The sequence below is a fragment of the Dryobates pubescens genome, chromosome 22 (assembly GCF_014839835.1).
Source record: "Dryobates pubescens isolate bDryPub1 chromosome 22, bDryPub1.pri, whole genome shotgun sequence".
NCBI lineage: Eukaryota > Metazoa > Chordata > Aves > Piciformes > Picidae > Dryobates > Dryobates pubescens.
The window spans coordinates 18,724,137-18,746,361 of NC_071633.1; the positions used below are offsets into that span (position 1 = coordinate 18,724,137).

A 22,225-nucleotide genomic window follows, 5' to 3' on the forward strand; every position below is an offset into this window, starting at 1 on the left:
GTAATCAGCAAGGCCAAACGTCAGAGGCTGTGCTTCTGTAATAAAATGAAGCAGGCATGCAGGGAATTTTGCAGAATAAGGCTTTGAATTTGTGTATATGGAGGCCAGCAGTTTTCACACCAGGCACAGATGTGCAGCAGCAGCCACTTTTTGTTAGTCTTGCCTTCTTTTCTCTTTCATTGGATTTCTCTGGTGCTCAGCTCTCGAGTTTGTAGAGCACATAAAAATGTCCAAGTTTGAAGTGAATGCATTTAGAGCCTTTTGTGCACAGAGCTTGAAAAATCTTGTTTCTTATTAAACATTACCACTTAGTTACAGTGAAGTAAGAAAGAAGTGAATTTTATTTAGTAACTGTTTTAAAAGGTATAGCCCTTACCTCAAGTCAGTGTAGAGGGGCTGCAGACTTATTCTTGGATGTCCTTTTGTGCTGGTGCTGTGCTGTGTGTAGTAAAAACCATTGAAGCATTTTTGGTTTATGCCATCAAAGGAGGTGTTTTAAAAGTCTCTTATTTCTTTCATACAAATGAGACCAACCCCCTAAATGTAAGGTTATAGAACAGTCTTTGATTTGATTTTCTTTAAGTATTTTATCTGTTCACTTTTACAGGATCAGCTTGTGTTAAATGTTGAAGCATTAAGGGCTGAAAATGACCAAGTGAGACTCAGAGCCACATCACTGCATCACAGGTACCAGCACTTAACTGTAGTTTAGTTTTTAATAGTTCCTTTCAAGTCACTTTGCTGGGTGCAATTTGCACTCTCGTGACTGCAAATACTTCAGTCACAGCTATAAAGCATATTCCTTGGAGAGCAGGTAAAGCAGTTTTTATACTGCTCAGGGGAGGAATTGTTTGGCTGGGCTCCTTGGTTTTTTTCCCTGTCCTCTCTACCTTCATGTTTCTTCCTGTTCCAGCAGACCAGATTTCAGGTACCCTCTGACATCTTCATCTGTGGCTGACAGTCACGCAGACTCCTACAGCACCTCGTCAGTGTTAAGGCGTCCTCAGAAGGGACGTTTGGCAGCTCTCAGAGATGAACCTTCAAAGGTAACAGAAAGCTAAAATCAAAACAAAGCTTTGGCAGCAATTAGGTTAGATGAGACTAACCTATTGCATGGAGTGTTTAGGTCAGGGATGCATAGCAATAAACTGCTGGAGTGTGCACGTCCTGCTGTGCTAACTGAGGCACAGCTGCTGGTCTTTGTTAGCAAAGAACTGCAAAATTAGGATTTTGAAGTCCAAGTTGTTTTGAGTGTGATAAGACTGAACTGTAATTCAAACCAGTCCTGCTTCTGTGTGTCTCCATGAGCATGGTGCTGTTTTGTGAGCCCTTCCAAGTGCCTTTCGGGGCACGAAAAGTTCTCATTACGTAAAGCTGACTTCAAAGTTCTCATTCGATTTGCTGGCAGAATACTGCTGTGAATTAAGAGAGCCCAGAGATGTGATGTTGTCACTTAGTCACTGAGGCTGTTCATTAAAAATTCAACCTCACTGCAAGATGCAAAGTTTTCTACATTTTAGCCTTTTTTTTCTCTCTACATTTCCCTAAACATTGCTGCATTGATGGATGCGTTCAGCATGTAAGTGGACTTTGACTTATAAACTGTTTAAAACATCTTGAGAGCCAGTAGAAATGGTTTGGGTTTCCCATTTGAGTTGAAATACATATATATTTTTAAAATTCTTTTTTTAATCAATTCTTTTTAGGTTCAAACTCTAAATGAGCAGGACTGGGAGCGAGCCCAGCAAGCCAGCGTGTTGGCCAACGTGGCACAAGCATTTGAAAGTGACGTTGATGTGTCTGATGTGGAGGATGACAGGGAGACCATCTTCAGTTCAGTTGATCTGCTGTCACCAAGTGGTCAAGCTGATGCTCAGACTTTGGCCATAATGCTTCAAGAGCAGTTGGATGCAATCAACAAAGAGATCAGGTATGGCCTGTCTGCTGTTGAGGTTTTGATAAAAATGAGTTTCTGTGACACTGGAAATGCTTTTGGTGTGGTAACTCAGGGTGCTGGCTGCACATTCCTGGAGGTGGGTTGACAAGGGAGCTAGTTGCTGATACCTAAGCACTCTTTTCAGGTTCTTTGTCCTCAGGCCTATTTATGGAGGGGATTGTGTGATTTTAGTTTGACACAAACCCCTGTTCACTGGCAGTAGCAGTGGTGTTTACCACTTTTTTCAGGCTGGAGGAGAGAAGACTTCAGTGTGTCAGATGTTTAGGCTGTTCTGAGTTGCTGCTGCTTCCTGGTGCCTGCTCAGCCATCCTGTTTGGATGGTGCTTGCTTTGGCACCCTGCCCTGAAACTTTGCTTTCTTGTAGGCTTATACAAGAAGAAAAGGAGAACACAGAGCAGCGTGCAGAGGAGATTGAGAGCAGAGTGGGGAGTGGAAGCTTGGATGCCCACGGCCGCTTCCGCTCCATGAGCTCCATCCCTGCTCCCTATGCCAGCAGCTCGCTCGCCGGTTCCTCCCCGCCTGGCAGCGGCCGCTCCACCCCACGGCGGATCCCGCACAGTCCGGCCCGGGAAGTGGACAGGCTGGGGATCATGACCCTGGTAAGTATCCACTGGCTTGTGTTTCCAGAGGTGCTTCTTTTCTCTAGGAAAAGGGCTGCTTGATTTCCCCTTCCTCTCCTCCGTACTCAGCTGTATTTTTCTTCTCTCAAGGTTTTTCTACTGCTTCCTTTCAACTTCTGTAGCAAGTGTCAAATGCTTAGGAGAGCTCAAGTCTATTATTTGGTCAACATCTCATGCCTAAGTATTCCTCCTGTTGTTATGGTCTTTCATCTGACTCTTCTTTTTAAGCCCTAGTACAGCAACCCCTTTCTCTCTCTGCTTTAAACTTGATTTTTAGGAGTCCACTGTTCCACTAAATACTCAGCTAAAAAGGATTTGCATATATTGCATTAGGCTGGAAGGCTCTCAACTGTTTCAGTGAGGGCTAGTGTCTCATTTAGCCTATGAAGACTGGTAGGTAAAAGAAGTATCTGTTAGATCCAATAGCTGATGAAGTAGCAGCTTGGGCTCAGCAGTTCAGTGAACAGAGAAAGACAGAACCATTCTTTGGACATACATATGACTGCTTGGAAAACCTGTTGCTCCTCCTAGGAGCTGCTTTGTGTGTGTAGACCTGTCTGTAAAAACAGGGTTCAAGTCTTCCACTGTTTAAAATGAATGCACAGGTACCAAAGAGTCCAATTTCTCATAAAAATGAACCATTTTGCCTTTCTTGAATGAAAAACAAATCATTCAGGTAGCTATGGCCATATATGCAGGGCCAGGCACACTGCTCTGACATGAAATCAACACGCCTCAAAATGCAGAGTGCCTTTATATTCCCAAGCTTCCCAGCAATAGGTAGCTAAGCTAAGTACTTCTCTCCAGAAAATTGTATCTAAATGTGAGTAGTTACTTACTTGCCCCCTACCTCAGAAGAATGTGTATTTTGTGTTACAATCCAGTGTACCTGCAGCAAAGTGAACTGTGCTGTGTGAATCCGAGGCACTTGACCTACCCCTTGCATTTGGCTGATAGTTTTGTACATTGCTCTGTGAAAGCTTGCAAGCAGGAAGCTAGGCTTCAAGAATTGGAGTGAGCTTTCTGGAATCTTCTGGAAGAGCTATTCTGAATTACCAACCTAAATGAGTTCTTGGGGCTTTTTAAGATGCTTGAACAGAAAGGTGCATTAGTTTCTGGCCGTGTAGGCGAATCGCCTCAGTGCTCACTGCAGTGATGATGTTAGGCAGTTCAGTTAGCTGAAAACCTCTTGTGATTAATGGTAATTACAGAGCATCAACGTGATGCATTGTGAAACCTGTGGCTCTCTTGAACAGGGCTTGTAGGCAGTTTTCATTCATTATGGTAAACATCTTCATTTTTATGGGTTATAAAAGGTAACAGATGAAAGCTCCAGCAAGGGGAAGATGAGTCTGCTGTGCTTAGGGAGGGACTGGATGATCTTTAAAGGTCCCTTCCAACACAAACCCCTCTATGATTGTATGAACTTAGGATTTATTACCATAATACTGTATGGCCAGATTGAAGGAAGCTTCACCCAGTAATGCTGCATAGTTTGCATGCATTCTACATTAAAACACGATAAAAGCTCTCACTGTGGGAGGGAAGCAACAAATCATTCCCCAACTTCACAGGCAACTGACTTAATTTTAAAGCAATTTGCTGCCAAAGTGCAATAATAACTATTAAACAAATAATCTAAATTAAGTTTTGTGAGCATCCATCTGAATAATTTGGTAACTTCTGTAGCTCAGGGTGGCTGCCTTGCTCTGTGCACTGGCAGAGGTGAGCAGTTCCAGAAAGTGAGATACAGTAGGTTCTGGAGTGGATGGAGGGTAAAATAAAGCCGGTGGTTGACTCTTGCTCAAACATTCCAGCACTTTAAACTCAGTATAAGGAACAGGACACTGCTACTGCACAGAAATCAGCTACTGCTGGCACTCTTCTCTTTCACAGTTATGAAAGTGGGGCTGCTTTTGATGCTGTGTAGGAAACTACTGCAAAAATGGCTGAGGTGTGAGAAGGGCCTAGTGCAGACACCTCATAGCCTGCCGTGGCTGTGTGGAGGTTACACAGCTCAAGGCAAGTCCTTGACACGTGGTTGGAAAGCCTCTCACCTTCCAAAAGCGACACCTCACAGTTCCTGTTTCCCTTGCTGAAGGGAATGCAGCTTTTGTGTGCTGATGTGCCTCTGGTACCCATGCATTCAGATAGCTACAGTACTTCTGCAGATAACAAACTACAAGTCTGGACAATTTTTTTTCCCTCTTTTTCCCCTCTTCAGTAATCTGATATGAAGAGTGCCTCCTACTCTGTATCTCTCTCTGTGCCATTGCTGTAATTGTTAATGATATTCTCCCTAACATGTTTTGTCTGTGCTAGCTGTTGCAGTCTGTGCTACAGTTTACAATAAATACAGCTTCTCCAAATGTGTTTTCTTTGCATGCATCTGTCAGCCTAGTGATTTAAGGAAACACCGTAGAAAGGTAAAGATCTTTATTTACTGGTGTGCCCTTTCGTGTCCTCCTGTCCCCAAACTCATTAATGGATACCAGCAAATCAAAGAAAACCTTTGCAGGGCAGCCCTGTGAGACAACAAGATGAAATGCTCTTTGACCTTAAATGTCAAGTGCTTTACCATCTTAACATCAGTGTGGTTTGGGTTTGTGCATTTGTTTGTTTGGCTGCTTTTTTGCTGCTGTGGGGACTGTTGTGCTGCTTTCTGTTTGTAAGCACTGTTTGCAATCTTCATGGAAAAAACCCCAAACACTTAGCTTCAAAGCTAAGTACAGAAATAAGCTCTGTACAGAAATAAGTCTGTTACTCAAACTTTGAGATAAGCCATAGCCACAGGTTCTTAGGAACTGACTTGATGGAGTTGGTGATCTTGCTAATGATTGCCTAAATGCAAGGACTAAGAATCAAGATGCTGCCTTTTCACAGCACTCTGGTTTTCTGTCTCTGCACTTGCTGAAACTGATGCTTCAGGTGTATTCCCAAGTCAAGCTTTATGGTGCTGAAGACATGACTCTTAGCTCTATGTATGAGCAACAGATGAGTGCTGCTCACTAGCTAAGGCCGAAGTGTCAGCAGTTTGCCGTAACGGTACAAGAAATCCAAAAAGAAGTCAAAAACTAGGGAACTGCAGAATGGGAAAGGGTGAGAGTGTTCCTTTAGCACTAAAGAATGGATTTTCCTTTTCAGTATGTCTTGTAGCATTGGTTTTAGCATTTCTCAACTTCTCATTTTCCTTTAGCCTCCAGCTTCTAAAGAAGAGGTACGAGATGATAAAACCACAATAAAATGTGAGACATCCCCACCTTCTTCACCTCGCACTTTGCGTCTGGACAGAGTCCAGAAAGGAGCTCTGCACACAGTGAGCCATGAAGATATCAGGGACATAAGGAAGTAAGTAGCTGGGAACAGCAGCTGAGCATTTCAGGTGATCAGAATGAAATCTTAACAGTGCCAAGCTGGTCAGCCTTTAGGGTCTTAGTGTAGCTGTTGCAGAGTTTCTCAGCAAGAGGAGTATGACCACAGGAATGGGTGACTATTCCACAGGCAGTAAGAGCAGAGATGCTGTTCATGGTCAGAAAAGCCTTTATGCAAAGGATTCTCCTGCTCCTCAAAGGCTGCAGTAGGTCTGCCTTGGAAATGCAGGATCTGCAACTCCAGTGTTCTTTCACAGGCTGGAGTTGTAGCTATAGATGCAGAAATCACTTGCAAAACTGCCATGATTTTGATTTGCAGGTGCTCTTCTCAAAGTGCCTAAGCATCTGGGATGGATTCCACTCCAGTGTTTCAAGCTTCTGTTGTCTGCTTCAACATGCCAGTGGCTTGTGCTGTGGCTTTAACCTCTGCAGTGTGCTTTGAACAATTCTAGTCTTGTTTCTTAAAAAATTCACTTGTAGTTCCATGCTTAAGGATGTAAATATTGTGTGCCTTCCTTTCTTGCCTGAGGTAGTTGTGTGCACTGTTTGTTCTCTCTTTAGTGACATGTATTTTAGTGGATCTGTTTCTTTTCATGACTCACTCAAGGCTGAAGTTGTTGTCTGTGAGTTACTGAGCCTTTGACTCACAGAATCCTGGACTTGCCTCTCACTGTGTTATGTTATGCCAGTGAATTTCTTGTATAGGTGCTCCTTTATGACTATTTTTTCCTTCCTTTTCAAGTTCAACAGGCTCCCAGGATGGGCAAATAAGTAACCCCAGCAGCAGTAACAGTAGCCAAGATTCCCTTCATAAAGCCCCCAAGAAGAAGGGGATCAAATCCTCTATCGGCCGCTTGTTTGGCAAGAAAGAGAAGGGACGACCTGGACAAAGCAGCAAGGAAACACTAGGCCAAGGTTGGTCTGCCCTGCCTTTTGCTCTCTTTGGTGATGTCTGTGTCAGTGTGAGCATATCTATGACTGATTGTGTTGATGCTGATGTACAGAATGTTTTGGACCTAGTGCTACCACATCTTCTGGTAGGTCTTTTTGTGAGGGCAGTATGCAAGGTCCACCAGTGAGGCCTCCCCTAGCCTGGTTATTGAACCTTATGGAGCTGTTAGGGCTTCTGCTGTGAGGCTAAAACTTCAGCTGTATCTCAGAAGTGCAGGAGGCTTTTGTTATTGACACCAACAGTTCCCTCTTCACTTTGCTCTCAAAGGAGCTCTGTTGAAATTAACTAGCTCAGCAAATGCTGTGGTTACCTTTCTTGTGTAATTGTTTACATAAAGCAATAGCCTTGGCATTGACACCACCAGGAGTGATATGGGAACACTGAGAATTCATCTTGCTGGTGGTTTAAGCATGAGATTCTCTGTGTGATGCCAGCTGCTTTTAGACAGCACCTATCCCAGTCTGCCTTTTTATACATCATGAATTCAGCTAGAAAACTGAGTACTAGATGTGTTCAGAGGTTCAGCTGTGTGCATTCCTGAGCGCTAATATGGCAAAGGATGAAACACATCTGCCCAGGAAAGCAGCAGTGATTAGAGAGTTACAACTAACCAAAACTGAGAAGGTAACAAGACTGATCTTTGGCTTTGTGGTTTTTCTTGTAGCTGGCATGGGAGAAGCAGACAGTGCCTCTCAGGATGCATTAGGTCTCAGCAAGCTTGGAGGTCAGGCAGAAAAAAACAGGAAAATGCAGAAAAAGTAAGTTACCAAATATTTTAAACCCTCTTTGAAGGTATTGCTTTGTTTCAAATGTGGAGGCTTTCTTGGTCTGCTTTTGTGTTCTTGCCCTTTTTTTTCTGTGTTTGTTTTCTTGGGTTCTTTGGTTTCATATATTTTTGCCTAATCTGGTGCTGTAGCTAATAAGCCTCTGTACAGTAGCTGGGAGGTTTTTTTTATTGCTTTTTCCAGAGCACTCATGGTAGGATAGGTGGTGGTCAGTTGGAAATGTTTCAGTGCTGAGAACTTTGTGTTGGAATCATAGAATCAATAAGGTTGGAAAAGACCTCAGAGATCATCAAGTCCAACCTATTACCCAACACCTCATGACTAAACCATGGTTCCCAAATGCCACATCCAATCCTCTTTTGAATACCTTCAGGGACAGTGACTCCACCACCTCCCAACGGCACATTCCAATGGCCAATTACTCTTTCTGGGAAGAATTTTCTCCTCACCTCCATCCTAAACCTCCCCTGGCACAGCTTGAGACTGTGTCCTCTTGTTCTGGTGCTGGGTGCCTGGGAGAAGAGACCAAACCCCAGCTGGCTACAACCTCCCTTCAGGGAGTTGTAGAGAGCAATAAGGTCTCCCCTGAGCCTCCTCTTCTCCAGGCTAAACACCCCCAGCTCCCTCAGCCTCTCCTCACAGGGCTGTGCTCCAGACCTCTCCCCAGCCTTGTTGCCAAGGCTGCAACAAAAAACCTTGGACACAAAAGCTGTGACCTGAGCTAGATTGTATGGTCCTGCTCTGGCAGCGGGGTTGGACTCAATGATCCCTTTGGTTCCCTTCCAACCCCTGACATCCTGTGATCTTGTGAAAAGCTGGCTCTTATCAAACTTCCCCCCAGACCTGTTAGATTTAATACCTACTACTTTGGAACTAATTCATTGGGAAAATTTCCCAAAGTTGGCTTTGGCTTTTGTGCTCCAGAGCGTGGAAGAGTTGGCAGTGAAAGCAGGAGGTACTCTGTGCAGACCTCCCTCTGGAAGCCATTGCTGGTTCCTCTCTAGTCAGTGACTCTGAGTCTTGCTTGTATTGCAGCTGCAGACCGCTGCTGTGTTCTCTGCTTTCACTTCTGTTTAAGGTTGTCCTGATGCTCTGCCATGCATTTGAACAGCTGCAGTCTCTTTTACCTTGTATCCTATAACCCTGAATTCCTCTTTCTGTATAAATTGTGACTGCTTCCCATTTTGATGGCACCTTTCAGATAGGCAGTTACCATTTCCTGGCCATGAGAATGTTTTCAGTGTGTCCAAAAAATACATCTTTAGTTTCCAGTTCAACTTCTGAGTATCTAGTGCATGATTTGCTGTTCCCAGACTTGGAAGAGACTAAGCAAAGACTGCAGTCGTAAGTGAAAAACAGATACTGCTGCTAGTAGAAATCCTGACTTGATGCTTACTTATATGGTAATACAGGAAGCACTCAAATTGCTCTGAGTAGGATCTGGCATTCTTTGCATTTTTCCACCCAAAGCTGAGCCATATACCTTGAACTTTCTTTGCTTCTGTTCTGTTGAGGTCACTTTACTCAGTGTCAAAAAACCTGACCAAGATAAGACACTTTTTATGTCTTTCCTTTTGGCCTTTTGAAGCCAGAACAGGGAATGTTGCAGAGAGTGTTAATTTTCTCTTTGCAAGAGATTTCTTGCAGTACATAAGCTCCTAACAAATAAGAAATAATGCCTGGTGACTGCTAATGAAAACCAGCAGTGTGTTGGTTTAAGGAGTCAGAATGGAATGTGGGTTTGTTTGTGTAACAGAACACTCAGCTGTTTTTCTTCAGCCTGCTCCACTGAAGGCAGTCATAAGTTATGATGATCTGCTGTTTTGCCTTCTCTCCAGAGCTTTAAAGCCACACCACATCTTGACTGAGGAAAGAGTTGTAGTCTGATCATATCTTCATAGTGCTAGGTCTGTTCTTTGAACAGTACAGAGCTCAATACCAGCAACAAATTGCTTCTTGGGGTAAAGCAGCCTGTGCTGTCTTCAACAAACAGCAAAAATACACTTGCAGAGAAGTTTTTCACTGCAAACCTTCTGCCTTTCCAAAGGGGACTTGCAGTGCCTTACCTCCTGCACACCTCATGGCTGCTTAAAAGGCAAATCTGTGTTAGACAAATGAAAGCTTGTTGTTTGAACCCACCTAGCCTGGCTGCTGTGGGCATGTGCTTATTCTCCAGAGGGTCTCTGTGACTCAGATGTTTCACTGGGAGTGGCTATGAAGCGGGCTTGTGGATGGAGATGTGTGTCCTGAGAGCAGCAGCAGGGCCCTGGGAGCTTCTGAGAGAAGCAGATCTTAGCATTTAAAAATGGCAGCAAGGTTCTGTGATCCAGCTGTTTGAGTTCTGCCAGGTGTGCTGAGCACAGGGAACAGTATTACCACGAGGTATGAAAGTTCCCTTGCTGCCTTCTTGAGATGTTCATTACAGAGCAAGTGGTAAAGCTTCTCTGGATTGCTTTTCACTTTGATTCTGGAGCACAGTGGGTTTGAAACAAGTGGTTGAGGATGACTCTTCCCTTAGAAAATCCAGCACAAAGAATTCCTGTGACCTGCATGCCTGGAACAATGACAGCCATTTCCCTTTCTAGGTGTCTCCAGTCCCTATCTGCTTATCTTTGATTCCTGCATGCATGCACCCAAACAGGCTGAGGGCAGTGCTCAGTGTCTTTACTAACAAAAACCTATCTGTTGTTGTAGAGTTGAATTGCAGTGCACTCTGCCTGGTGTTTGTATGCCTTTGAGTTCAGTTTGATCTCAGTTTTATATTTTTCCTTCATTGTTTCATTTTCCTTTTTGTTTCCCATTTGATGTGGTAGAAAATCAGGGTAAGTTTGTTTGTTTGTTGTTAGGGTTGTGGTGAAATGATGCTGAATGCCATCCTGATCTTTAGCAATACATTAAAAGCTGTAACTCTTCTCCAGAAAGTCTAATTCTGAGCAGACAATTCAAAAGAACTTACTGTGCAGATGTGTTGCTGAAAGAAACCCAGTGCTGTCTAGTGCAGTGTCATGTCTTGACGTGTTTGGTGTGAATTTTTGTCATGCAGATACTGACCCCTACTTAGATAGAATTAGTTTGGTAGTTGGGGGTTTGTAAGTTGCTTAGCAGTAGTATGTGTGTGTATAGATACTGATTGTGTTTGTGGCAGTTTGTTGCCAGGGTAGATGTGTTTGTGTCAAACCTTCCCTCTTGGTTGGATTTCAGTTGGGTTTAGTGTTTTGCACGTCTTTGTGAGCTGTGCTGTCAACAGTGCTTGCCATGACTGTGTGTGTGCTTTCCTGTGTGCAACACAACAAACTTAATACTGTATTAATCAAAAAGGAAGCAGCCCTAAACTTAAGGTAATTTTCTTAAACAAAAAAGTTGATTCCAGACCTGAGCTCAGTCTCTAATGATGGTAACTTTCTCCTGGTGCTCTGCCTGGTACTCATTTCTTTTCATCTGGTGTTTCACTGCTGTTCCCTTTCAGTTCTTGCACCTTGCAACTCTGTGATTTCACTCTCTTCACCACCTTCCCTGCAGTGTGCTTTCTACTCTCAGCTTCTTCCAATCTGTTATTTTCAGTTCCATCCAAGAAGTCTTAGATACAACCTTGCCCTTTGGCTGCAAGCTCTGCGTTTATCTATTCCCATGCCGTCTGAGTCCAGTGATAAAGTGACGGTGCCCCAGGCTGCCTCATTTCCCTGGTGACGTTAGCCTCTGCTTGCCTGCCAAGAGCCCTTCTAGATACAAATAGTTCACATGGTCTTTGAAGGCTCTGGTGTGTTCTCTGCTACACTGAGCACCCCCAGTTTCAACATCATTTCTCATCCCACATGACCACAGTTCTTTGTTCTCCACACTGGCATTAGATGCCTTTTCATGCTAGCAACAAGTGCTTCCCTCTTGCAGCACCACATTTCGTCTCCGTTCTGAGTGATGTGCAGCCAACTTCTTGTTACTTCTGAACGTATCTATCCCATGGTTTTGTCACCTAGGAGTTATTCTGGTAGCCAGCTACTCCTCTTGACATTCTTTCATCCTTCCTGGTGCCAGCTTCACACCAGCCGTTAACTCCGCCGGTGCTGCTGCAGTATTGGTTTTCCTCACAAAGACAGGAGATTGGATTTTGCACCCCCTTCTTAAGCGGTCTAATTGGATACCTGTGAAACTCAACTTGTGATCTTGGTATCATCTGGTCACGTATAGCTGGAGTGTAGCAAGGTTTTGGTGGAGCTGGGAGGGGATTTGTTGGAAAAGGGAAGTTCTCTGCTACAGGAGAAGGCCAGGGAGGCTTCGCTTGCAGATGAAACTGCAGCTGCCTCCGAGTTTTTCTGGGTGATGTGTTGTGCCCATGCTGTGTCTTGAGCTTTCAGTTTAATGATTGCCCATGCAAGAAAGCTTTGGGACTCTGCTTGCACATGAACAAAGTCTACAATTAATTTTCCACTTCATGGATGCATTCCTCTTCAGATCCACTGAATGATTTCCACATAAAGTTATCTCATAAACATTTCTTTTGTTTGTTTCTGTTCCCACATCTTTGCCTCCATCACATAACCTCTCCTCCTGGCCACACAACTACTTTCTGCATACCATGACTTTGAAGTTTGCATCATAACCTCTCCTTATACTTTTGATGCATTCCTTGTACTGCTCCTCTCCAAAGGATTTGCTGTGTCACAATTAACCTGGAGTAGACAGGGAGACTTGGAAAGCCACCAGAAATTACCCTGCAGTTCCCGCAATTCCACCCAGCACCCCAGTGGCTTTATAAGCTGAGGGGAGGCAGTGATAATGCTCTTGAGGGGGCTTTCTAGTCAAATCAGAGGCTATTTTGGGCATGTCTGTGCCCTTTCCTGGCAAGTGGGCATAGCTTTTCTACCACAACCACCGTAAAGGTCTACAGAGACACCAATTTTGTAGTTAACCTACTTGGCAAGAGCATTGCATTCCTTTCTGTTAATACAGTATTCAGCATTTTACTCTGTTCTCACTGAGAATTATTTTTTCATGTCTTGTTAATTGGTTTTTTTTTCCCCCCCTCTTTCTTCAATCTTTAAACAAAATGAAGCACAATGGAATGTGTTCAGAATTGTGGGATTAATGTGGAGTTCTGTAGTAGCAGGGCTGTCTCAGCTCCCTTATTCCTCATTTAGAAAGAAATAGATCTTTGGGGGAAATGGAAATCAGTTTTTATGGACTTCTCTTTGTCAGTGAAATCTGGCTGGTGAGCTGCTAACTGCTGAACACTATTTCCACCTTAATTGTTGGGTCTGACAATGGGTATGTTAGAATGATTCTGTAACCACTTATCTGGCACTTCCTTCTTGCCTCCCCTTTTGTATCCCCTGGGCAGCACATTTTAATTAGGATAAAAGTATTGGGATTTTTTTTTCCTAGAGCAATGGAAATGTGCTGGCATGCAGGTGGTGAAGTGCAATCTATTGCTAAACCAGTTGCTGGGGTATTTATGACTTCATTGATTATTTTGCTATATTTAGTCCTCTCCCAGCATGAGGATCCCAGATACGCTAGCATGAAACAAAGAGCTGAACGCTGCTTGTCTGTTTTGCACTGCTAACAAAGCAAGCCATGAGTCTGTCATTAAATCCTGCTGCAGGAGGCTTTTAATACCTGGAATGTTAAGTTATTTGATGACCTTAGGTGTAATCAACTACACAGTTCTGAGGGCAGGGAGCTTGTTTTAAATTGTGATAAAATGATTAATACATAGCACAGGATCTTGAAATTACTCCATTGCTGCTTATCTGTTCTTGACTGTGCCTTTGCAGGTGTGAACTGAACACACAAACCAGTAAGAAGCATCCAGCTAGGTGAAGCTGCTTTTGCTGAATTTCAGAGGAGAGAGAGGGGAGATGTAGCAGTCTCTACTTAGCTTTCAAAGGCAGCTTAAATAAGCTTTTTTTTCCAGACAGGTAGAGCCAAGCAACTTTGTAGGCTGATACCCACAAGACTAGGATTCGTCTCTTGCTTTATCAGACCTCTTTGGCAGCTATTTATAGGGATTTTGTCAGCTGAATTGTCAGTGTTGAACTTCAGTCTCTTCTGTGTCAGAGTGACAAAGGCAGTGGTGTTGTCACAGGGGCTGAAAGCTGGGTTTCAGTGTGCAGCCTTTCAGAATGTAATTGCCAAAGCGTGGCTCACTGAATCCGATGGGTGTCTGAAGCTGTCTGAGTGACAGGCTCACTGCTGCAGACTGAAATTCACCAGTTAAATGGTTACTGCCCCAGTTTCCACCCCGGCAGCCTGCTGGGCAGTCCTGTGTTGAGGCAGGGATAGGTGATGTACTCAAACATTCCGGAGGTTTCAAATCTGCGTGTGGCAGCAACTGAGATTCTGACTGACAGATGAGTTGGATATCCCCACTGGTGTTGGCAGGTTGATTAGGGTGGCACTGGCAGTTTCAGGCACAGGTTTCTGAAAGGCAAGATCCTCCATCTCTGCCACGCTGAAATTTCCTCTCCAGTTTCTGTCCCCCTGTAGTCCTTGCCTGTGTGCTGTGGGTGCCTCAGTTGGGTATGTCATAGAAGGGTGAGAATGGCAGCGAGCTAACTGTTGGAAAGAAGAGAGTGAATTGAATGCAGTGTTAGTTTCCCTGGCATTAATAACTCCTCTGTAATTGCAGGCACGAGCTGCTAGAGGAGGCCAGAAGACAAGGTTTGCCTTTCGCACAGTGGGATGGGCCTACTGTGGTCGTGTGGCTGGAGGTAAGTGGCCCCCCTGACATAAACAATGCCCCCCTCGATGTGCAGGGGTTTGGAGCTGGGAATGTTTGCCAGATCCTGCTCACTTCCTTTCCTGTGTGTTCCAGCTGTGGGTTGGGATGCCAGCCTGGTACGTGGCGGCCTGCCGAGCCAACGTGAAGAGCGGTGCCATCATGTCAGCCCTGTCTGACACCGAGATCCAGCGGGAGATTGGCATCAGCAACCCTCTGCACAGGCTGAAGCTGAGGCTGGCCATTCAGGAGATCATGTCCCTGACCAGCCCTTCTGCCCCTCCCACCTCAAGGACGGTAAGGAAAGGGATCCAGCATTCAGCAGCTTCTCCAGCCGTTAGAATGTCCCCAATGTTCCTGTAAACCTGTCACTGAGAACAGCTGTGCTTCAGAGGGCGTCTGGAAAGATTACACAGTAGGGGGGCAGCACCCCCAGCTCGGCGTGGGGAGGTTCTTCCTGCTGTGAAAATGCCATGAAGGGATAGCTGCCCTTCCTTGAAGGGCCTGAGAGGTGTGGCTCTGTGAGGGTGTAACCCGAAACACAGACTGCGTGTTGCTTGCTTCATCTTTTGGCCTCTGAAGGAGTTACAGTACAGATGCAGTACATGTGCATACAGAAACTTGTGAAATAGGTGGAGGCTCTTTTAAGCCATGTCTAAGGCCATTAATTCCAAATACTGATTCAGACCACATCAAGCAGCACTGCTCCTGCCTCCCTCCACCACAATGAATCTGGACACTTAGGGTGAGCTCCTGCATCTCAAGTTACCGCTGAGACGCTGGGGTTATGTTCCTGGGCTGCAAGTGCGTTTTTCAGCTTAGAGCAGAGTCAAATGTTTGCCTATTAATTACCTCAGTGTAAGCCATTTATCACAGTCTGTGTTGGTAATATCTTTGAAGCAAGGTGATCCGTGTTAATAGGCTTGGATTCCACGCTGCTGCTGCCGGCAGCCAGACCTGTAAGAGCTCAGGAACCATTGCTTTTGCCCGTGCCTGCTCCTCACGTGTACCATTGCTTACCTGTTCTGCACCCTTTCCTCTTTGTTACTGCTTTCCTTTCACTGGATGGGATTGCTTCCCTTGGGGTCATTTTAGACCACGGGAAATGTCTGGGTAACACATGAAGAGATGGAAAATCTTACAGCCACGCAACAAACGGTTAGTCGAGAGCGCTGCCACTTCTCTTCCTTAGAGTGCTGTGCACACTTCTTGAGCATTTGAATCAGCTGCTTCTGCTCTTTCTTTTTCTTTCCTAAATTAATTCACTAAAATTCTGGATTGTTGCTGCTTCTAATGACTAATCTTGTCACCTGCATCTTGATTTTTTCATGTTTTTGGGGTTTTTTCCTTTGCAAAGCTGGGTGGTGGGGAGAATCAACACTGATCAGATTGCAACCAAAGCTCTTTCCAGGCTGGGAAATGGATCTCTGATTTGATTAGCTCATAGACAAACTGAATTGTTTGTGTGGAAACTTCTGCTCTCCAGAAAACTTAATCAGTAGATGGGGTTTTCAGCCTCTCAAATGGAAATGAGTGCCTTGCATATATATTTCTTTGTTTTCCACATGCATGCTGCTTGCTTTAGCTAGGATTTGGTTTGGTATGCTGTAGACTTAGAGCTTTGCAGTGCATCTCTAACTGTGATCTCCTTACTAAAACTTAAATACTAATGCTTTTGTGTTCTTTTGCTTTTCTAACCACCTAACAGGAAGATGAGGAGGGAAGCTGGGCTCAGGTTGGAAACTTTCTGTAATACTCTAGCTTGTGTAAACTGTCACAATAAGTAGAGCATGAACAAAGATGAGTTTTCTTTGTCTTTTAGTGGCTCTTGGTGTGGCTTGGGGATTGGGAAGGGGGGAACTCCAGGCTTCTCCTTGTATCACACATATGGAAAGCTAGACTGCTATATTTAAGTGGTTTACTTATTTTAATGTTTTCTAGATTTGGTGGTTCATCATGGCAAATTTGTAACATGTACTGCCTTACCTGACAGAAAAACTGCCCCTAGGGGGTTTTAATAACAAGGCTGTTAGGAGAAGAATATGCAGAAGTCTTTATTGTCACTAGCTCTCCAAATTGTGTCCTCTAGTTTATGAATCACCTCATTGCAGTTGCTCTTTCTTAATAAGCATTGTTGTAGTCTGAGTTGAACAGATCAAATGTTAAAAGCAATTTCCTGACACTGAGTGGAGAGTGTTTTGGTGGGGGTGGCTCTCTGGGAAGCCAGAAGTCGAAGTGGAATATCTGCTCTGTGTAGAAAGTCCCTGTCCAAGCTGGCCACCATCACAGGTGTGCTACAAGGTCTAGTGAGCCTAGAGAGCTAAGCAGCTTTCTGTGCACTAATTCTGTAATCCTCCTTGATTAATTGTTTTCCCTTAAAGTGGTGACAAATCCTAATTGTATTTTCAGGCATTGAGGTAGTCCAGCATTTTATACAGGGCCATAAACAAAAGGGAGGCTTTGCCTGTGACCTGTATCTTTTGGACACTGCAGTCTCTTCTTGCTCGGCTGCCCTCCAGCTAAAACCTCTTTGAGGTCCCATTAACTCCACCTGAGACACACTCTGTCATGGGTAACAGTCACAGCTTGTCTCCCTGCCCTACCAGGCTGTGTGGCTGCTGCCTAGCAATGGCTGGCAGGAACGCACTGCTGCTGGCTGGCAGGAGTGCACTGCCACATGGCACTGCTCCTGGCTGGCAGAAGCTTCCTCCTAGAGGAGAAAGCTTTTGGCTTTCAGTTGCACAGTGAAAATGAGTTATTACCCTTGACTGGTGAAAAAGAAGAGCTGCTGGCTTTTGTTGCTGAAGGAATGAGCAGATGCATTTCTTCTGTAATAAATGCCTGCAGTGAAAGTGGGGGTGGGGGGTTGGGTTTAGGATGAGGGCTAGCACTTAGAATTGCTTGTTCTGCAGCAGTGGGGTTTGATTCTTTGCAATTGGATTGGGATTGCTTTCTGAGAAGTGTATAAAAAAAGTAACAAAACAAACCTGTAGTTGTTTTTTGGATACCTGCAATACAGACTTGTGGAAAATGAGAATCCTTGCCCTGCTCTCTAGGGATGCAGGATTTGTACCTAACAAAACTCTTGCTCATGCTAGCAGAACAGTAATGCTTAGTCTTGTTAAGAGTATTGCATACTCTCTTATACTCTTACACATGTAATAAATGGGGGTAGCTTTGCTTGCTGATCTGAACATCTAAACTTGGCCTTTCTTCATGAGGCTGCCTTCAGAGAGCATCCCTCCCTGTGTAGTGTTCAGCATTTCTCTTTGCTAAGCGTTAAGCAAGCACTGTTCTACTTCTTTCTTTGTCATCTAACCCCCACCCCAACTCCCACCCCCCCAAAAAAAAAGAAAGCTTTACTCTCTCTTCCTTCACAGTCCTTAATCTTTCCCCAACAGACATTAGCCTATGGTGATATGAACCACGAGTGGATTGGCAACGAGTGGCTGCCGAGCCTGGGGCTGCCGCAGTACCGCAGCTACTTCATGGAGTGCCTGGTGGACGCTCGCATGCTGGATCACCTAACGAAGAAGGACCTGCGTGGGCAGCTCAAGATGGTGGACAGCTTTCACAGGTGAGGGGCTTGGGGTGAGTGGGAGACCTAACATACAGGAAAGCTCTCCATTGTCACAGAACCATAGAATTGTTTGGCTTGGAAAAGCCCTTTAAGATCAGAGTTAAATGGTCGACCCAACGCTACCGTGGGCACTAGGCCATGTCCCCAGGTGCCATGACCACACATTTCTGCAACTCAGTGAACAGTTTCAAGCTGGCATCCCTTCCCCAAGAGCCTCCTAACTGAGCTGCCTCCTTTTTGGTACTGGGGGGACTTTAGTGGCAGCACCTATAGGAAAAAGTGGTTCAGACAAAGGATTGGCAAAAACCTCATGTGGTTAACCAGGTCAAGGAACCAGTCCACAATATCTGAGATACTTGTCTAGTATGAGGAAGAGGCCAGGGGAAATGTCACCTCCAGGGATGGGACTCCACCACCTCCTTGGACAGCCTGTTCTAATCCCTGACCACTCCTGCGGCAGAGAAATCTCCAACCTAGCCCTCCCCTGACACACCGTGAGGCCGTTTCCTCTCGTGCTGTCACCAGTGTCTGATTGTGGTTTTCCCTGTTTTCCTTTGAGCAGAAACAGTTTCCAGTGTGGAATTATGTGCCTGCGGAGGCTGAATTACGACAGGAAGGAGCTTGAGCGAAAGAGAGAAGAAAGCCAGAATGAGATTAAGGGTTAGTGCATTGTCTTCACCCTGCTCTGGTTCTCGTGTGTGTTCTCACTGATCTGCTTCCAAAATGTAGTTAAAAATAACAGCAATAACATTTTACAACAACAGCAAAAAAGAGGCACCAGAGGAAGGAATTTCACTTGGGCAACTTTGCTTTCTCCACAGATGTCCTTGTCTGGAGCAACGAAAGAATGATCCACTGGGTAGTGTCCATTGGTCTTAAAGAATATGCCAATAACCTTATAGAGAGTGGAGTTCATGGTGCACTTGTGGCCTTAGATGAATCCTTTGATTACAATGCATTAGCTCTCTTACTGCAGATCCCCACTCAGAACACACAGGTAAGCAGCAGGCAGTCACTCTGTGGCCCATAGGAGTTTTCTCCCCTCTAGGAAGCTTACAAATGGAACTGATTGGTTTTATTGCCAGGTAAGTGCATGATTTGCTATCCCCAGCTCTAGAGACTTAGAAATGGAAAGTTGTTCAGTATCCTGTAAGAGAAAAACATAGAACCCTGATTTTTCTTATGATTTCTGATGATTAGTAACAATTCTGTTTGATAAACTTGCTTGAACAAAACCCATTTTAGCCCATTTTCACAGCAGTGTGAAACTCATGTTTGGTGGGCTGCTAGTTTTTATTCCAAAGTAATTAAGCTTGACCCAGAAATGATGACCCTTTGTGTCACAGTGAAGGGAAGGGAGAGCTGTTAAAGCTTCCTTACATCTTGAGACAGTCACAACTGCTAAGGAGCTATTAAACAGTTGGGGTTATGCCAAGTTTTGGAAGTGACTGTGGGTTACTAATTACTTATCTTTTAGACTTAATTTCTGTTTCTTTTGTACTCTGAACTTCAGGCTCGTGCTCTTCTGGAGAGGGAATTTAATAACCTCCTTGCTATGGGCACTGACAGAAGACTTGATGAAGTAAGTTGCTTGAGTTGTTGGCCCATATTGTCTTGGGAACTTTACTGCAACTAACCTGAAGTAATTTGCCCTGAATCTCCTTAAGCTGTTGACAGACTAGTGACAGAAATCTTTAAAAGAGTTTGTAAAAGGGGCAGCTTTTGCATGTTTCTGTAAGATGACTTTGAACCACAGAATGATGGATGGTTTCCAGACCTCTGGAAACCATCCAGTCCAACCCCCCTGCCCCACAGCAGGTCCACCTGCAGCAGGTTGCACAGGATGGTGTCTAGGTGGGTTTTGAATGACTCCAGAGATGGAGACTCCACCACCTCTCTGGGCAGCCTGCTCCAGTGCTCCACCATCCTCAAAGTAAAGACATTCCTTCTCCTGTTTAGCTGGAGCTTCCTGTGTTCAAGTTTGTGCCTCTTATTACTTGTCCTGTTTCTGGACACCATCCTTCTGACACCTACCCTTTAGGTATTTGTAAGCATTGATAAGGTCCCCACTCAGTCCTCTCCAGGCTAAGAAGCCCAAAAGTCAATCAGCACATCGAGGGGACCTCTGTCAGTCTGTGATCTTACAGTGCATGCCCTGAGTATAAAACAGTTAAACCAGATGTGAGACTTGGAGGTAGACCCTGTGAACCCATAGCATAAAGGAGATTTGTCCTGTGCTTTTCAAGTGGTTCTGCTGTAGCTCAGGGAACAGTTTGAATCTGGCATTGCTTCCCCAAGAGCCTCCTGACTGTGCTGCCTCCTCTTTGGTACTGAGCGGGGCTTGTGGCAGCACATACAGGAAGAAGTGGTTCAGACTGAGGGGTGGGAAAAACCTCATGTGGTTAACCAGGTCAAGGACCCAGTCCATAGTATCTCAGAGATATTTGTCTAGTATGAGGAAGAGGCCAGGGGAAGTGTGAAAGTGCTGGTTTAAACTGGTTTTGGCTCAGTGAGGCGAAGCACACACAAGTGTGCTGAGGAAGGAGGCTGCTATGACAGATCTGGATTGAGTTTGGGGTCTTTTGCCTAATGGTCTTCTTGCAGCCTTCTGTGGCACATCCTGGCCGAGATGTTTTCCAGTGTACATCTTTGGTAAGGTTTTAATGACATCACCAGAAGGCAGCTGTTGTGGTTTTCTGAGCCATTTTCCCTCAGTGATTTCAAAGTGCAAGAGAAGGAGCTTTGAGGGAACAGCTGCTTGCTCTGTGCTAGTGGCACAGGGCAGTTTGATCAGGAAGACCGTGTCAAATAACACAGGCACTTGTCTCCTCATTCTAAAAGGGGATAAATTTTAGGTCAAATGGCATTCAGGGGATTGAAGTGTGTGTACAGGGGAAGCTGGCAAGTGGAGCTGCCCGAGGACTCTGCCAAAGGCATTTTACCTGTTGTATTTAGTAAGAGCAGTGTTGGACTGCTGAAGTGGAAGGGCACCTCAGAGGTGCAGATGAGTTAATGGTGGAAATGCACTTGAGGGGCAGCCCAAGTGCTTAGGCAAAGCCCTACACAGCACTGTAGTATTTACTGCACTTTGCTCCCCTCTCACTGTCACTTTCTGTACTGTGCAGCATGAGAAGCACAAGGCTGTATCATCATTCCTGTAAGGTTAAAAGCAATTCAAATGGAGCTTTTGTGTCAGTGCTGCCAAAGCAGCTTTTATGATCTGCTCCACTCCTCACATCCCCCAAGAACGAGTGATGGAGCACTTCCAAATTGCTGTAAATCATGGAATGCAAACACTCAGAGCACAAAATGCTTTCCTAAATGTGCCTAGCACATGAATTTCCATAGTGACTGAGGTGAGAAGCCTGCAGTAGCAAAAGCAGGCTGTGGCAAATGAAGACCTCTGCTGCTGCTGGACCTGAACCATTGTGAAAATTAACTCTTTCAATGCAGATAAAGTTACTTCCAATTGTCAGTAATCCTTGTAATGTCAGTGCCAATTCTCCACTTTCAATCATTAATGATGTTTATCGATGTAACAGGATGATGATAAGAGCTTTAGGAGAGCACCTTCATGGAGAAAGAAGTTTAGACCAAAGGACATAAGAGGTTTAGCTGCTGGATCAGCAGAGACTCTTCCTGCAAATTTCAGAGTTACAACCTCGATGTCTTCACCCTCTATGCAGCCAAAGAAGATGCAGATTGATGGTATTCATTTTGTACTCTTTAAGCATGATTCACTTCTTTGCTTGAGATTCCAGAGGAATTAATTTGAAATTACCTTTTTGCTGCATAAAAGCATCTGCCTGCATGGTTTATATATAACACTGTGTTTAACCATGAAGTGCTTTTTGAATTCAGGAAGCTGCACTAGGTAGGGAGTTCTTTAACTCCATTGGCATAAGGAAAGGAGAACTTTGGTTAGAAACAGATTTATGTTAAACTAGGAAAACAAAAATCACATTTCAGAAGAAGGCTTTTAATCACACCATGCATGATTTCTAATTAGCAGCAATTGGAGCAATGGAAATCTCACTCAGAGAATGCATTCAGAAATTATCTGAGCAGACTCCCTCAGATAGCTTTGAGGTGCTTAAAACTTGAGTGAGAGGTGCAGTGCCCCCCTGCAGTGGACACTGAAGTATTGAGCAGTCATTGCTGTCTGCTTGATGATCTCTGTAGGTGTGCATGTGTGCACATACAAATATAGAGTAAAAACAACACCCCCAAAAAACCCCACCTGGA

The 22,225-nt window shown here is 44.6% G+C and overlaps 1 protein-coding gene across 1 annotated transcript in view; it reads left to right on the forward strand.

Annotated features, from left to right (window-relative positions):
- The window catches only part of PPFIA1 (PTPRF interacting protein alpha 1), a 52,198-nt gene that overhangs the window by 27,680 nt on the left and 2,293 nt on the right, over positions 1–22,225 (forward strand). Inside the window, exons 14-30 of the mRNA XM_054171986.1 lie at positions 608–687; positions 914–1,046; positions 1,707–1,930; positions 2,322–2,556; positions 4,974–5,003; positions 5,774–5,925; positions 6,691–6,863; positions 7,565–7,658; positions 14,311–14,392; positions 14,497–14,697; positions 15,496–15,558; positions 16,109–16,135; positions 17,802–17,977; positions 18,543–18,640; positions 18,802–18,977; positions 19,494–19,562; positions 21,523–21,688. Coding sequence (XP_054027961.1) covers positions 608–687; positions 914–1,046; positions 1,707–1,930; positions 2,322–2,556; positions 4,974–5,003; positions 5,774–5,925; positions 6,691–6,863; positions 7,565–7,658; positions 14,311–14,392; positions 14,497–14,697; positions 15,496–15,558; positions 16,109–16,135; positions 17,802–17,977; positions 18,543–18,640; positions 18,802–18,977; positions 19,494–19,562; positions 21,523–21,688 — 2,179 coding nt within the window. The remainder of the gene's footprint in view (positions 1–607; positions 688–913; positions 1,047–1,706; positions 1,931–2,321; positions 2,557–4,973; positions 5,004–5,773; positions 5,926–6,690; positions 6,864–7,564; positions 7,659–14,310; positions 14,393–14,496; positions 14,698–15,495; positions 15,559–16,108; positions 16,136–17,801; positions 17,978–18,542; positions 18,641–18,801; positions 18,978–19,493; positions 19,563–21,522; positions 21,689–22,225) is intronic.